This window comes from Ruditapes philippinarum, unplaced genomic scaffold (assembly GCF_026571515.1).
Source record: "Ruditapes philippinarum isolate M1 unplaced genomic scaffold, ASM2657151v2 ctg3926_1_1_1_1, whole genome shotgun sequence".
NCBI lineage: Eukaryota > Metazoa > Mollusca > Bivalvia > Venerida > Veneridae > Ruditapes > Ruditapes philippinarum.
Window position 1 is genome coordinate 82803 of NW_026851937.1, and position 15765 is coordinate 98567.

General features: G+C 32.9%; 2 protein-coding genes across 2 annotated transcripts in view; both read right to left on the reverse strand.

Moving 5' to 3' along the window:
* LOC132743562 (mucin-2-like) overlaps positions 1-15765 on the reverse strand; it is a 76058-nt gene that overhangs the window by 46507 nt on the left and 13786 nt on the right. The window lies entirely within an intron of this gene.
* Positions 319-12643, reverse strand: LOC132743541 (semaphorin-5B-like). The gene is made up of 9 exons (XM_060732075.1): positions 12512-12643; positions 11776-11934; positions 8910-9065; positions 7951-8424; positions 3108-3260; positions 2468-2509; positions 1759-1875; positions 741-896; positions 319-462 (listed from the first exon to the last, which is right to left on the reverse strand). Exons 1-9 carry the CDS (start codon positions 12582-12584, stop codon positions 422-424), a joined length of 1371 nt encoding a protein of 456 aa, XP_060588058.1. The 5' UTR covers positions 12585-12643; the 3' UTR covers positions 319-421.

Sequence of the window (15765 nt, forward strand, 5' to 3'; positions counted from 1 at the left end):
GTCTGTAACAATGAAAAAAAAAAAACTATTTTGTGCAAAGATGTTTTTTTCTTCTATGTTTTAATACATAAAAGATATTAGTTATTTATACTTTATATAAATATTCTTATTTTTCTGAATTTAAATATCTAATTAAATATTTCGACTATAAAATGAAAAGCACGGGGCTTTAGGTGTTTTGATTTTTAAGAATCAATTATTAAAAAAGGAATAATCTTACCTTGACAAAGAATCATCTTACCTGGACAAGGAATCATCTTACCTGGACAAAGAATCATTTTACCATCTTACTTGGACAAGGAATCATCTTACCTGGACACATTGTACTCGAGCAATCATTTTCTTCATGTGACTGTCCAATACAAGGTGTTCTTTCAAAGCAGGTTCTATTACGACTCATTTTGCACGTATTATTTGGCCTTTACTGACATTTCCAGGCACTCCAAGATTCCCACTTGGGTTCTGTATTGTATATTGAATCTTTATTGCCTTTCATTCACCATAAAGTAATACATGCTTAACAATTGTATCTATTTTGTTTATAGAACAAGATCTAAGTTTTTTTGACTATTTGATGACACATGAGTAGCAATTATTTAACTTCCCTTATAATGAAACATGAAAATAACAATAACTAACAGTTAATATACGAACATCTATGAATATGTTTTAACTAATAACTACTACTTTTTAACGGTTAACATACTTTTTTCAATCCATATGCATTTTTAATGAATTACCTGGGCAAATACTTTCATCGCAAACAGCCTCTCTTTCCGAAACACCCTTACAATCAGTTTTATTCCCAGTAGAACATGTTCTTTTCTGTTTCATTCTACACATAGTGAGTGTTCTTTCACACCTCCAATCACTCCAGGGAGTCCATTGTGGATCAACTGTTTTGCGAGCAAATATTCGTATATTCCAGTTATATGTACAAGGGTAGAATGAATTTTGATGTTTTAATAAAAATCAATCATAATGGAACTAAAAGCATGTGCATTACTTGTTTTTATTTTCTTTTGTGTTTTATGTCAAACCGAAATAATAAAGCTCACATGACAACATTCAATCATTTCCGAAACACCATCCTTGCATAATAAAAGAGAGTATCTTTAGGTTTCTTTTGTTAATCCGGCGGTACAAATAAAGTATTCTTTTTACAATTATAACATCATCAAAATATGTACAAGACATTGACTTATCTGTTGTAAACGGAGGTGCACCGTGATGCATTAATAAAGTGTGTTGGAAGTGAGAGATTAGCTTTGAGAAAAACCACCGACTTTTATTGTGATTACTGAGCAACTAATTACTTCAGCTAATCCAAGTATGCTGGCAGGATTCGAACGCCGAAAAGTCCAGCGTATTTTGTATCAATTTTTATGCGTCGAAATTCATTTCAAGTACATATTTTAACAATAAAGTTCAACGACCTACCTTAATATGTCACTATATTCTAAAAGAAACCATGTAACATACTTAAGAAGTGAGCGTATCTATCAAAATATGTGTCAAAAAAGTTAAGGATTAATGAATCAAGTATGCAATAGATTTTTCATATAAAATTGTTGTTTTTGGTGCTTGTGATAAATCAACCCTTTTCAGGATTTTAAAACTAAGGTTATATGTGTACAGTATATATTAAAATTAAAAATGAACCAACATTTCTTACACAAGTTTTAGATTTTTTGTTGTTCGCTATTTTGAAAAAAAAATATTTGTTTTAAAATTATATGTCGGATGATTGTATTTTACCATGACAACATCCACATGCTTTTGGGCAAATTTTACTGGCAACGTGGGCATCTGCAAAACATATAAGTAGTATGTTTGGATTTTTGCAAGCTTCGGCGTCAGAACAATTGAAAGAATCTGAAATAATATAACGTCACATAATTATATTAACAAACAATCTGAGGTATACAAAGAAAATTGCTTATAAGATAAATAGACATTTGGCTTTTGTATTTAATTTTAACGGATATGTCTTCAAGTCACAATGTGATTTATTTGCAACAAAGTAACATTCGAAAGCAAATACGATAAAATATTTCAAAATGTGTCCAGTATTTGCCTCTTTGAGACAATGGCAACTATTTGGAAGAGATTATGATGAATGTAGGCAAATAAATCACATGATACGATTTTTATTAGCTTACATGAAAATGATAGATAAATAAGATTTATTTTCTTATCTTAAACTTGCTATTGCATTAAAATAACTTTCAAATTGACAAGCATGGGAGGTAATGCATGCTATGTATGTGTGTGTGTGGGGGGGGGGGGTAATTTTATACCGTGTTAAGCCGCATGCAGATATCATGATAACAAAAGTAGAAAAATATCGCTTTTTCCGCCGATTTCACTTTTTTCATTCATTTCCATATATAAATCTGTGTGACAAAATAAACATATATGGGTGATGTCACTGCAATTCTTGAATAATGAGTTCAATAAACCTTACCGAAATACTTGCAATGACCTAAGATACCAAGTTTCTTTAGCTCTGCAAAAGAAATACCGGTAATACAAAATTTAAAACTAATGGTTTTTATGTACACATGGCTAAATCATCATTCACCATTCACTAATGTCGGAAGTTTTTATAGAATAATGGAAGAATACTGCAGGATACCAATCTTTTAAGTACAAACGTGCTTCTGGCTTTATAAATTCCACATTCTTCACTTAGGATTTGACGACTCAAAGCTACGGAAGTTCACATATGCATTTTATTTGTTAAGGATCAGTGGCATGCATATCCACATGCTATTTGTATATTTGATCATATAGCACAAACTTAACTTTATTTTTTTCAATTACGCGTAAATGATCAGTTATTGCCTTAGTATAATTCTTAAAAAGTCCGGTATAATGCAAATGTTAGAGCTGCTACAAGTTATGCAGGTGAAACCTTAAACCGAAAGAGACGAACATATATATTTATGTAAAATATTTAAATTTCATGATAACGATACTCAATCGCTTGTCTTATTAATATTTTACGCGCTAGTTTCGGAACATTACTGTTAACACAAAATGTATATCAATCCACCAACAACGTTACACTGAACTTTTATACGATATTTCTTTAAGTTTCATACCGGGACACGTGACGTCATCACAAGGCTTGTGTTCAAGAGAATTGAATCCGCAGCCTGCATCAGGGCCAGTAGAGCATTTACGAGACCGTGTCATGTTGCATGGTCCAGTTTTCTCAATTCTGCATGTCCATGTATTCCAGTCTGACCAAGACGCTGTATGTGTAACATAAAACTTTGTACCTTTTAGCTACTCTGTTCATGGATTTGTGAAAATAACAAGCAACTTGCGGTATTTTGTCTACCATACTAAATTCCTTTATGATTCAGAAACAAAATTGAAGTAATAACATTTTTATTTAAGATAACGCATAAGCGCATAAGAGGATTAGCAAGGGAAAACTTTTTCACTCCATGTTACACTTTTACGAGTTTCTGATTGCATTGATGCATAAATGAAAAAATACATTAAGAGTATAAAGGTAAATCTTAATCTTATGAAATAGCGTAAGAAAATTTATAATTAAGTAAAATTATGTCGTTATTTTTTCAATAATCATATGGCTTGATACCAACGGAGTTGAAACATCAAATGTTTCACATGAATATTGTACATTACGAAACTACACTCATATGTGTTTGACATGACTGCACTTGAAAAAATGCTTATAGATTAATATTTAATATTATTGATATGGGTATAAATCAATAACCTGTGCGCGAAATTTAAGCTCATTCGCTAACTTTCAGAATAATAATTCTGACTGTAATTGTGAACAATTTTGCTACATCCATCCTTTTGTTACAGCAAACAAAACTAAGATGATTTCAAGTCCGATTTGATATTCTCTAAAACTCGGATTACTCCGGTAAAGCACATGGCAATACCAAAACCTGAGGCATTGACAGTTTAGATACGCATAAGGTGCTTGCTCTTCGTAAGGACACATATTAAGCTACGATTGGATTCAAGATTGCTGCTCTCAGATTCTCAGATTATAGAAAACAGAGTCAAGGAAATAAGGCGTCATTAAAATGTCAACCTTCAGTGTTGAATAAAAAACAAAATCCAGCCGACATAGCTAGCAGAGGATATGACTTATCAAATCTCTGTAAAGACAAGTTCTGGTGACATGGTCCTGAATGGTTGTTATTAACAAAAGATAAATAGCTAGACATAGTAAATGATACTAATGGTGTTGATGAAAATTATACTCCTGATGAAAAGGTTTTAAATTGTTTAAAACTGCCTCTGAACATTCAAAAGTAACAAAGGAAAGTGTTTTTAACGTGATATCAGTCAACAATGTTACACCATTTGGAATTAACGAATTCAATTCGTCCTCAACGAAATTGATAAGGGTCACAGCCTAGTGATAACGACTCGTTAACAAAATACGAGGTGAGAAGTGTCAAAGAAATTATCTTTCTAGTGACGAGTGTATATGGCAAAAATATGTACAAATGAAAAAAAAAATCCAATGTGTTCAACTCTATTGCCTCGAAGAAGCCGAACAATTTAGCTTAACGGCTAGATGTTTCTAACTGTATGTTAAGGTGCGGAAGGAGGCAACAACATGCTAATCAGAGTGAAGCTGCCAGATTTTCTTTACTACTTCCATTATGAAGACATTTACAATCCTATTAATTGTAAGAGTGAATTCAGTGAAATAAGATTCAATTCTGTATTCCGCATGGTAGAGCTAAGGTTTGCTAATTTGGCGTAATAAGTATATACTTAGTCTTCGGGAAAGATCATAAACAAAATTAAAGTCGCTAAGTGGACAGTCTCAATTTCTCCGGATGTTAATGACGTAATACTCATTAAAGATGACGTGCCGCGTGCACAATGGAAAATATACAAGGCAGTCTGAAGGACAGCTAAATTCCCTTCCGCAGTGAAAATGAATGTGAATATCTTGACCTTTTGCCAACCATGATCTTGATGATGTGTCATGCATATCATAAGCACATAGTCTCCTGATGGTGATTACTTGTGCCAAGTTATTTGAAATCTGGCATAAAGTCAAAAAGTTATGGAGAACATATAACCTTGACCTTTGGGGACGCAACCTGGTTGTTGAGCTCTGCAGATTGTGTCATAGGGGTGGTCATTTGTGCCAAGTAATTCTAAACCTTTGAATTGTTAATAAGTTATAGAGCGGACATGAAAAATATATGTTTTTACATTGGACCTTCGAGTGTGACCATGACGTTCAGGGTTATGACTTGATTATTGTGCTCTGCCAATGGTGTCATTATGGTGATCATTTCTGCCAAGTTACCTTAAAAACATTGCAGCGGTTTAAATGTTATGGACAGACACGAAATGTACACTTTTTAACATTTGAGTTATAAGAGAGACCTAGACCTTGGGTGTAGCAATTCAATTATTGGGCTCTGCACATCGTCTCATAATGGTGATCACTTATGCCAAGTTATTTAAAAAACTTTTCAGCGGTTTAAAATTTATTGAGCGGACACGAAATGTAGACCTTTTAACACTTGACCTTTAAGTGGGACCTTGACCTTGGGAGTAGCAACCCAATTATTGCACCCTAAACATTTTCTAATAATGGTGATCACTTGAGCCAAGCTATTTAAAAGTTATGGAGGGGACACAAAATGTAGACTTTTATACATTTGACCTTAAAGTGTGACCTTGATCTTGTAAATAGCAAGCGCACTAATGTACATGTTCTTAGAACGGTGATCAATTGTTCCAAGTATTTCTTTTTAAATGTAAGCGGATAAAATGTTATGGAGCGGACACGAAATGTTGACTCTTTAACATTTGACTTTAAAGTGTGACCTTCACCTTTTGGGTAGCAACCCAAATACTAAGCTCTGCACGTCGTCTCATGACGGTGATCAGTTGTGCCAAGTTATTTCAAAACATTTTCATCGGTAAAAGGTTAAGGAGCGGACATGAAATGTAGACTTTTATTATAAAATGAAGACTTTTAAACATTTGACCTTTAAGTGTGACATTGACCTTGGAGGTAGCAACCCAACTATTGTTGGTTGCTGCACATCGTCTCATTATGGTGATCACTTGTGCCAAAGTATTTCAAAAAAGTTTCAGCGGTTTAAAAGTTGTTGAGTGGTCACAAAAGAGTTACGGACGGACAGACAAACAGACAGACGAATGCCATTCTTATTATCCCCTTTCCGCTACGCGGAAGGGGATAAAAAGTACATGTCTGTTAAGATGGAAAAGAACAATCGGCAAATTCGCAAACATCCACAGGAATAAGGATTAGAGGACCCTTAAATTCGTTGTTCCAAATTGACACGGCAGTACATGGAACTTACCGGATCAAGCAAATGCACAATTTATCTCTCTTCCGCTAAAACTATAAAGGGAGAAATCATTTAGTATACTTATATTCGTGTTTTCAACGTGCTCTACCGGAGGATATTATATATTGATTATCAGAGCCTAAAATGCACGGGATTTTCGTTTTACATTTATCATATATAGTGCAGCATTCACATGTTAACTAGAGTGTAATGCACTGACTTTAAATATTCTACTAGCTTTACGTTATTGTTGAAGTTATATATCGATGTGATGATTATGGAAAAACTTACAAACAAACGTTATTTACAGAAAAATATCTAACTGTCAAGCGCTGACAATGTACTGTGGAGAACTGTTGTTTAGACTAATTCGGAGCAGGTATCTTTTTGAACACCTAATTGGTCGTCATGAATTTTTTCGTGATGAAGCTAGAACAGCTACGCTATTTGCTAAGCTTGAGAATGAATCGTAGACGCAGAATTACTATCTAGATGTTTCATTTGATAGCTTAGATATTCTTACAGAGCAGACTGAAAAGGATTTACAGAAAGGCTCTGAGGTTATTGATGACTTTGAAATTAAGCATTTAGATTCTTATGCAGATTTTAATAATGTCAACGACAAAGTCGACGTCGGTTAAACATTTAATATATAAATAGTTAATGACTGATGAAATTGACTTAAATCCATTTTCGATTGAAAATCGATTTAATTTTGAAATATTCAACAAAAACGTTAAAAATACGGAAAATATTTCTTCAAGGTACATGTCTTAGCGCTTCTTTTTGAATAATTCAAATATCGTCACCATTTAGTTGAATTGTTTTCCTTAATAACACCCTATAATCTTCAGTGATGACGCGTTTTTAAGTTTCAAAAAGAATTTAATATAAAGAAGAAATTTACGGCCATAGTTAGGATTTTAAACTTAATTGATCAACATAATGGTTAAATGCTAGTTTTGTTTTGTCTTAATTTGATTAAAATCCACCTTTAACTAACAAAATAAGGGCAAATTTTAGCATATTCTAAAGCATCATTTTAAGGATCAAGGCCATATAAAGGTATTAATTTAGATAATTTAAATAAAATTTAGATAAAGTTAGGGAATTGTGAAAAAGGTTGTTGATATATCCAAGTATAAATAAATTACGTCCATTTATAACATTATTAAGACATTGAGTTATAGCAAATATCGGAATAAATTATAGAATTAACCTGGAAGTTCAAGTTTCAAAGTTGTATTCCTAACGAGACACACAATTTGACTTCGTTACACAAATTGGTTGAAAGTTTTAAGAGCAGAAATCCACTTAGACGGCCGGACAAAAAGGTAAACAAACCGTCGGTTTGGCGGAAGGGCTTATACCCTCTTACAACTGAACTTAAATTGTGCAGGTAGAATAATAAGTCAGCCAAAATCATTTTGTGAGAAACCCGCTTCAAACCCCTGTTAGTATAAATATGTTACAATATACACAGAACTATGCCATTTCAAAGACTTTTCTTTGTTACATAAAGAAAGTCACTTATCTGAAGTATGCCTATGTAAAATACATTAGACAAGGTAAACAATAAACAGTGCCACAGAGGTTCCAATACCTGGACATATTTCTTTCTTACAAGGTTCCACATGAAAGTGATCCCCTCCAAGTTTCTCCTCACAATCATAGGTTTTAAACGTGGAGCAATTTCGTGTGCGAGACATCAAACAGAAGCTTGTTGAATCTTTGCATTCCCATCCCGTCCATTCAAGCCAGTAAATATAAGCAGCCGACGACATTCCAATGGTTTTACTTGTACTGAACGGTTTACTGGTTGCCGTGTTTGTTGAAATAGTTGAATGATTTGATGTCACATCAAATGTCGCAGTTGATTGAGTGGATGTCTTAAGCTCGGATTGTGGAGGTGAAGACTTCGACATGAAGGAGGTTGCATCAGATGTAGAAGGGGGTTTCTGACTAGACATTATTGACGCCATGGGTGTTATGGTAGTTGCTTCTGTAGAAGGTGGTGTATATAACCCTGAATTTACTGACGCCGTGATTGTAGTTTCTATTGGTACATTTGTTGTGCCTGTAGTAGTTGATATTGTAGATTAAAATGCAATTTGAGGTGTATGTATTGAATTTGATATTTTCTATGATATCAAAATGTAAAAACAATCTTCTCACTTAGTATGTTACTAAATCTATAACCAAAGGTAAGGAAAGGCATTCGTATTATTTCAGAAAAAAAAACAACATTTACTTTTAAAAAAAACTAAGTATTTACAATGTGAATAATCTAATTATGGAAATGTATCTATACATCATGTATCTTTTCCGACAAAACTTTCATTAAACAAATTTAGTATGTTACAAGATCAGTAGAAACAGATGAATCTTTTCAAATAAAATGTTCTTTAAGAAAAAAAAATAAACAAATGGTTCTTTGGAAAGAAATAACTTTTTCATTAATAATAATAAATAGTTATAAATAGCTTTAGTAACAAACCCACGCAATGCCGTCACTTCTGTGATAGCAGCTTGCGTAATATTATCACACAAACAACAACTTACTGTTGCAAAAGTTATCACAATAAGTCTCTTCATAGCTTTTCCCTTTGAGCATCAAGCAATCATTTTCTTTAAATCCGCTTATACAAGTTCTTTTGCGTAATTTCAAACATACATCGTGGTCTGTGTGACAGGTCCATCCGCCCCAAGGCGACCACTCTGCAAGCAAAAAAAAAAATGCTATATTTAATTATTCGTACACGCCTTTCCTTAATCTTCAGCAATCTCCATAAAAATGACCATGAGAAATATTGTTGAAGACTAACGTTAATATTTTTTTAGGGCCTGGAACGAATAAGGAATTTGATGTTTAAATATTCGTTTTCCATATTCGAATATATTCGAATATTCGTTTTTTACAACATTTGTTCCAATATTTCTCTTTGACGTATACATATCCGAAATTGATTGCGTCAAATACTTTACTACTTTAATATGCCTGTTATAATCGACGATTAAAAATACCTTTACTACTTCGTCAAAGTTTTTTTAATTTTATATTTTGTAAATCGACATATATATGTTTACAATTTGAAATGAATTCATAATTTGATTGCCTTTTGTTCAGTTAATCCTATTTGTATTATTAACGGGAGGTAACTCACGTGACTTGATTGACAGTAATATGAATCCCCGATAACAAATAATTATATTGAAACTTATCAGTATTAAATATTTTTTATTTTTTTATAAGGTTTAAAATATTATCAAAATTAATTTAGCTGTAACGCAGTAAATATCATACGTGTGTAATATCTACGGAATTAATATATTCTGACGGAATATAGACACTTTCCATGCTTTCATAGCGTGCCGATTTATTCTTCTTCACAAAATTTAAGACAATTATTGATTAATCGAAAAGATTATAGCACAGAAAACAATAAAAAAAGATAATTAAAATCGGAAAAATTACATTCTAAACTGTTAAACAGGTAAATTGCAAACTGTGAAAGGGGTGCCCATTTGATCAACTAGACCCCAAAGTTTTCACAGTTTATTGGCGATAATTGTTGACACTCGTCATAAAAACGTGTGAACACCCGGTCAAGTAAAGTTTAATGGTTTAATTTTCGATCTTAATTAAAATTTGAAAGTAATATATCTTTTTTTTTCCGAATATTCGTATTCGTTTTTCAATATTTCGAATATTCGGTAGTGTTTTGAATATTCGAATAGAATTCCCAGCCTTATTTTTTCATTAATGTTGAAAAGCCATTTCTTTTGATTTATTTTTTATGTTGCACATGCGGCGTCAATGTCAGAGTGGTTCTGGTCGTTGACTCTGAACTACTTGTCCCTGACTGCTGGAGGGTTTAAATGCCCGCAAGAGACTATTGCTTTATTACTTGTGATGACATTCTTTTTAAGGAACATCGGTGATTCAAACCAGGCGCCCATTTGTGCCAAAATAATGTACGAAGGGGAAACTAAAGTCCTTACTTAAAGGCATACATGACAGGCTAAGATTCACCTGTCATTCTACATTCACCCTTCTTAAGCATGTAATAAATAACTTTAATAAATAAACTACATGTATATACATCAATAAATGGGAAACGCTTAGAATAACCATTATGCATCATTTAATGCTTGACTCTTAATTGAGGCGGTAGGAAAGGGGAATAGCATACAGAAGTTTTGTAGACAAAAATCATACCTATACAATATGTTATATACGCATGTCCTATAGTTTGACTTTTAAAACATACTATGACCTTGGATACTATATTTAAAGCGTGCAGTAGACTCTCGTTCAATGTTCCACCTTCGTTGTGTAGAAAACATTTTAAGATCTTCGAAAGAGGTGGACAAGTGCAAGAACAGACTCGCAAGAATATTTTGCTGATTCTCGCGCGCAAATTTAACATACGAGTAGCATATTTAAATAAGTAGCAACTACAGGACGTTTTTGAATAAGTAAAACCTGTAAAAAATGATAAGAGTCCATCAAAACATTCACCATGGACATGTTCATACTTTTAAAGCCTCAGAATCCATTCCGAAAAAACATTTTTGAAACCTCTTTAAGTATATACACTGGTAGAGAGTTATTCCGAAGGCATTCGAATAGGCAACCTCGAAGGCATGACTTGATGTATGGATTCAACCAAAATTCACAAGCAGAGAGGTCGGGACTATAAGCGGGATATAGCAAAACCCCGATTCTCTGCTCCTCTAAAGAAGCTTGAACCAAGGCTGACCTGTACGCACCCCGGGCCTTGGATTCTTTGTAATGTAGTTATTAAGATCAGCAGTGAAAACATGGACACGGTAAAATGGTCCAGTAACACTACCCCTCTCAGGCACAAAGATACGGGCCAATATTCCATCACTGTCAAAAGAATATAGCGTACATAACTCTTTCTTTAACTTTAACTTTTCTTTCAAGATGAAAATCATACATGACGGTCACGCACTAATGCCCGATATGTCACTTATTTCCTCCACCGTATATATTGCATCTTCAACAACTATGGCTTTGACGGTGGTGATGTCCATCCTAAACATTAGTTTACTTCCCTTAAACAGTTTGACACTTAAACGATATAAAAATACATTTTGTCCATAAACTTAAGCTAAGCTAGATCCGTTTTCATTTCTGATGCGCATTTATTAAATAACCCACGAAATTTGATATAAATTCTTTGCTCCTCTCTCAAATCATAATAAATTCTACCATGTTTACAACCAGTAAACACAACCACATTTATTTGAATTATCTGCTAAAAGTTTATTTCACGTGCAATTCGTGCAAACATAGACTGTTGGTGATGCTCCCCGAATATATGTTTGACACAGGAAAGTTTGAAAATTTTATTAGCATCACATGGCGTCAAAAGCGACGACATAAAAAAGAAATTTATACCTGCAACACAAGGGCAGCTTGTTATATTTACTTCACTTGTCCTTGAACAATTGAAATCGGAAGTTGTATTACATGTACGACTTTTAAAGCAAATCTCTGCTTGTTTCTGACATTTCCAATCCGACCATCCGCCAATATGACCGTTTTCTTGAGAAATATCTGCAGTTATATCAACTCAGCGGTTCGTGAATTTTATTTTTAAATGAAAAACAATATTCAATAAAATTTAGAATTATCAATGATCTACCGAGAATAACTTTACATATTACATTTTCTTTGGACGGGAATTATCAAAAATGTTATTCACTATTCGTGAATCAATCCTTTTTTATGTATTTTACGATATCGCACTAAGAATTTCATTAATTTTCGGAAACTTACGTACTAATGTTAAATGGCCTCAATTTGTGATAGGATCCATAAACAATAACAGAACAAGGGATCTGATTAATCTTTCAATGAAGAGCATGCAAACTAATTGCCAAATAATTTGCTGTACTTCAGTCTGACAAAAGTTTTCAAAACCAACATATTTAAACATGCTTGCAATACAATGGTGCTCGCCCGCTATTCAGAATTAACAAATAATTATCACCAAATCATTTGCACATATGAGACAAAAAAATACTTAAGTTCGAATACAGATTTTTTGTCTTTTATTGCATTATTATACTCAGTCATTTATAATGAACTTACAAGTTAAATATTCTTAAAACTACCAAACAATTAAACTTACCTAATAAAAAACAGCATGCAGTTTGCATTCCTAATAGTATTAGGTACACAGTCGATTTTATATTGGAATTCATCTGGTCTAACTTCTTAAGCTTAATATGTTGCCTTAACTTCTGTATGTGGGTTTACAGTTCAAAATAACAATTTTACTTACACTGTGTCGCGTGAAAACAACATGTGGTCCGTTAATTAATTGTATAAATTGTAAAACTATTTCATTTTCTTATCATGTAAAACGCCCTACTTTGTCTGTACGATTTAAAAATGACAATGAAACAAACTATATGCTAGAAAAAATATCCAGTTTGTTAACACCAATTTTGATGAAAAAGGTTTAGGATCACTTTGATTTTAAGAGTTATTTCCAATGAAATATCTTATTATATGTATGAACATTGAAATATAATTCACGGAAAATCATGTTGGTTATTGATTATTTCTGCAAATTGAAATATAAAACGAATAGTACAATGGTAATTTTGGAGAATTTTATGCATAAGATCGTCATTATACCACTGAAAATTTGTTAATGAAAAGCACTCTTAACCCATTACTCGATATACACGCCCTTTACCGCTTTTTTACCCCCCCCCCCCTATTTGTTGTCTCAAATGGTTAAAAATGCCTTCTTTAGGCTCCCAACACTTGTTTTTGTTTGAGAAATGTTGTCTAAAAAAGTGAGAAAAAGTGAGCATTTTTCGGCACCGCCCCATATCCAAAAGATACATAAGGTGGTTGCCAGAAGGGGGATGTGCCCCCTTCTGTCTGGGGGGTTTGAAAGGGGCGGCAGTCCCTCTCACCGCCAAGAAAATTTTGGACCTGTGAGAGGCTAAAAATGACCCCAGGTCGATCATATAGTAACGTTTATCCAATGCTGAAAAGCCTTTGACTCTATCTCAATCAATTGAGAAGTTGCAGCACTTTGAAATCAATTTTGATGGAAAAAATCAAAGCAAAATATTGATCTTTGGCATTTTTGAAATGTCCCCTCGTTGCCATGGTAAGAGGAAATTTAAGACTGAGCATGTCGTTACAAAGGCAATTGTCCAGTTAGCATTTGTGCCAAGCTTGATTAGTATTGAAACAGTTTTTATAGTTTTATAGCAATTTGAACTTGTAACGGGAGACTTTTCAATGAAACCAAATGCTAATGCAGTAAAGGGTTAAGTAAATTTTTTGATAAACGTTTACGTGTGAAATTATAAGTAACTGCCTTAAACGTACTCCCGTACATATATCCCTATATAATAATGAACTCGAAATTTTGCAGTGTTTCTCGTAATATGATTTGCATTTACGTAAATTTTATGAATGGACTTAAGAAAAATATTCGCTTATGGTGAACAGTTTATATTTCAAAGGTATATATTTGAAGTACACCCGCCAACAAAATCTTTAATTAGCTCAGAAAATCAATACAACCCTAGTGCAAATGTTCAACCATATAAGTGAATCATTTATGGAAAAAAGTTCAAACTACTTCCAAAATATGTCAAACATATACTCCGACATAAATATTGATTTTAAACAATAGCTATCCAATTCAAAGATTTTTATTTAAAGTTTGGCAATGAAACAAATCCTTAGAGATATTTTTCTTAATGGTTGATATTCGCTAATGAAATCTCGAGCAAAGGCTCATTCTATACAACATCTAAGAAAGAATTTAAATTTGATCATCTACAATCCGAGACAGTTAGGCTAAATTTTCATTGATTAATGTTACCATGATAGTAGCACCAAACAGGTTATAACACGTATAGCTATATTAAATTGAGAGGAACTTCAAGTTTTCTTTGCATATACTCATGTATGATCAACAAATAAACTAAATTAAGTACATACGTATATCATTAGATAGACTGAAAAATTCAAAAGCAACACCACCATGCAGAATGACGAGAAACTATGTTGTAACAACTTAATGAAAATATCATTAAGTGGTGTTATGACCTAAAAAAGTTAAGTTAATATAATCCAGTATATTTTAAGTTTGAAAGTCCTTCTTTACAGCAATATATTGCTAAAAGCTCTTATGTAAGGAAAAAAACTATAGGACAGTGTAAAATTATCGCTTTTTGGACCGGCGATTAATTATTTAATATGTACATAAAGTTTTCAAAATTTCATAAAAAGGAAACTCAATTTTCTAGAGAAAACCGTTATCTTAGAAATTTCGTAAAAACCTCAACTTTCTCAAGCCAACCATTAAAACACCACTTCGGATTTATTTTTTTTCCGTCAGTTTAGTGGTGTCTTCTTTACAGCAGTATAAGGCACAAAGCCCTAAACGAAGCAAAATTGTCTGCAGGTATTCGCGTGTCATGGTCATTTTTTGGGACCAGCGGTTTGTTCTTTCTGTATATTTAGTGTATAAAATTTGTAAAAAAAACAGCAAAATGAGCGTTTTTCTATAAATTTTCTATTACTTTGTGGAATCTTTTGTACACAAACATAAGGTCAAAAACGCTTACCCAATAATAATGACCTCGTTCAAATACCACTTGTCTGATTCCGTCGCGGATTCGTTATTCCATTAGTTTGGAGAATGTTCTTTACAGTTTAAGGTCAAAAGACCTGATCCAAGCAAAATGTCCGTTAGACTTCCGCTTGGCATGGTCGATCTTTGGACTGTAAATTTGTTCCTTGTGTATATAAAGTGTAAATATTTTTTCGTAAAAAACACTATTTTTCTAGAATCAACTGCTAAAACCCCACTTGTCTTATTCCATTGCATATTAGTTTTTCCTTAGTTTTTGATGGGGTCTTCATTACAGCAATAAAAGGCTATAAGCTCTAAGTAAAGCAAAATATCCTAGGAATTTCCGCGTGGCGTTGTGATTTTTTTGGCAGGCGATTTGTTCTTTCTGTATATAAAGTGTATTAATTTTTGTAAAAACACCATTTCCTCGAGCAAACCTTTAAAATACATTGTTGTCTAATTCCGTAAAAATCGTTTTTCCATTAATTTAAAGCGTCGTTGTTATCTCTAGAAAATTATATGGGACATGTTGTAGGAAAAAATGTTATATCTTCAGAAAACCATCATCACAAAGTTGGATAGCAACTTTTATCAGATAATTTGAAACTCGTTAAAGATCTAAAAGAGGAAGGACAAGCAATGCTTAAAGAACAATAAACCAATAAATATATTCTGACCTTGATTTTAGAATTTCAGAACAAATATCTCAGTCTACCAATTCATTGAAAAACCAGAAATCTGCTGGCATTGACTCTATAACAAATAAGATGATC

Excerpts from the sequence above, each read along its gene's own strand:
- LOC132743541 (XM_060732075.1), bottom strand. The coding sequence starts at position 12,584 with ATGAATTCCAATATAAAATCGACTGTGTACCTAATACTATTAGGAATG. Across the intron at positions 9,066-11,775 it reads AAGCTGCCCTTGTGTTGCAG|AGTGGTCGCCTTGGGGCGGA; the intron begins GTATAAATTTCT and ends TTTTGCTTGCAG. Across the intron at positions 897-1,758 it reads AGCATGTGGATGTTGTCATG|TTGATCCACAATGGACTCCC; the intron begins GTAAAATACAAT and ends CTCGCAAAACAG.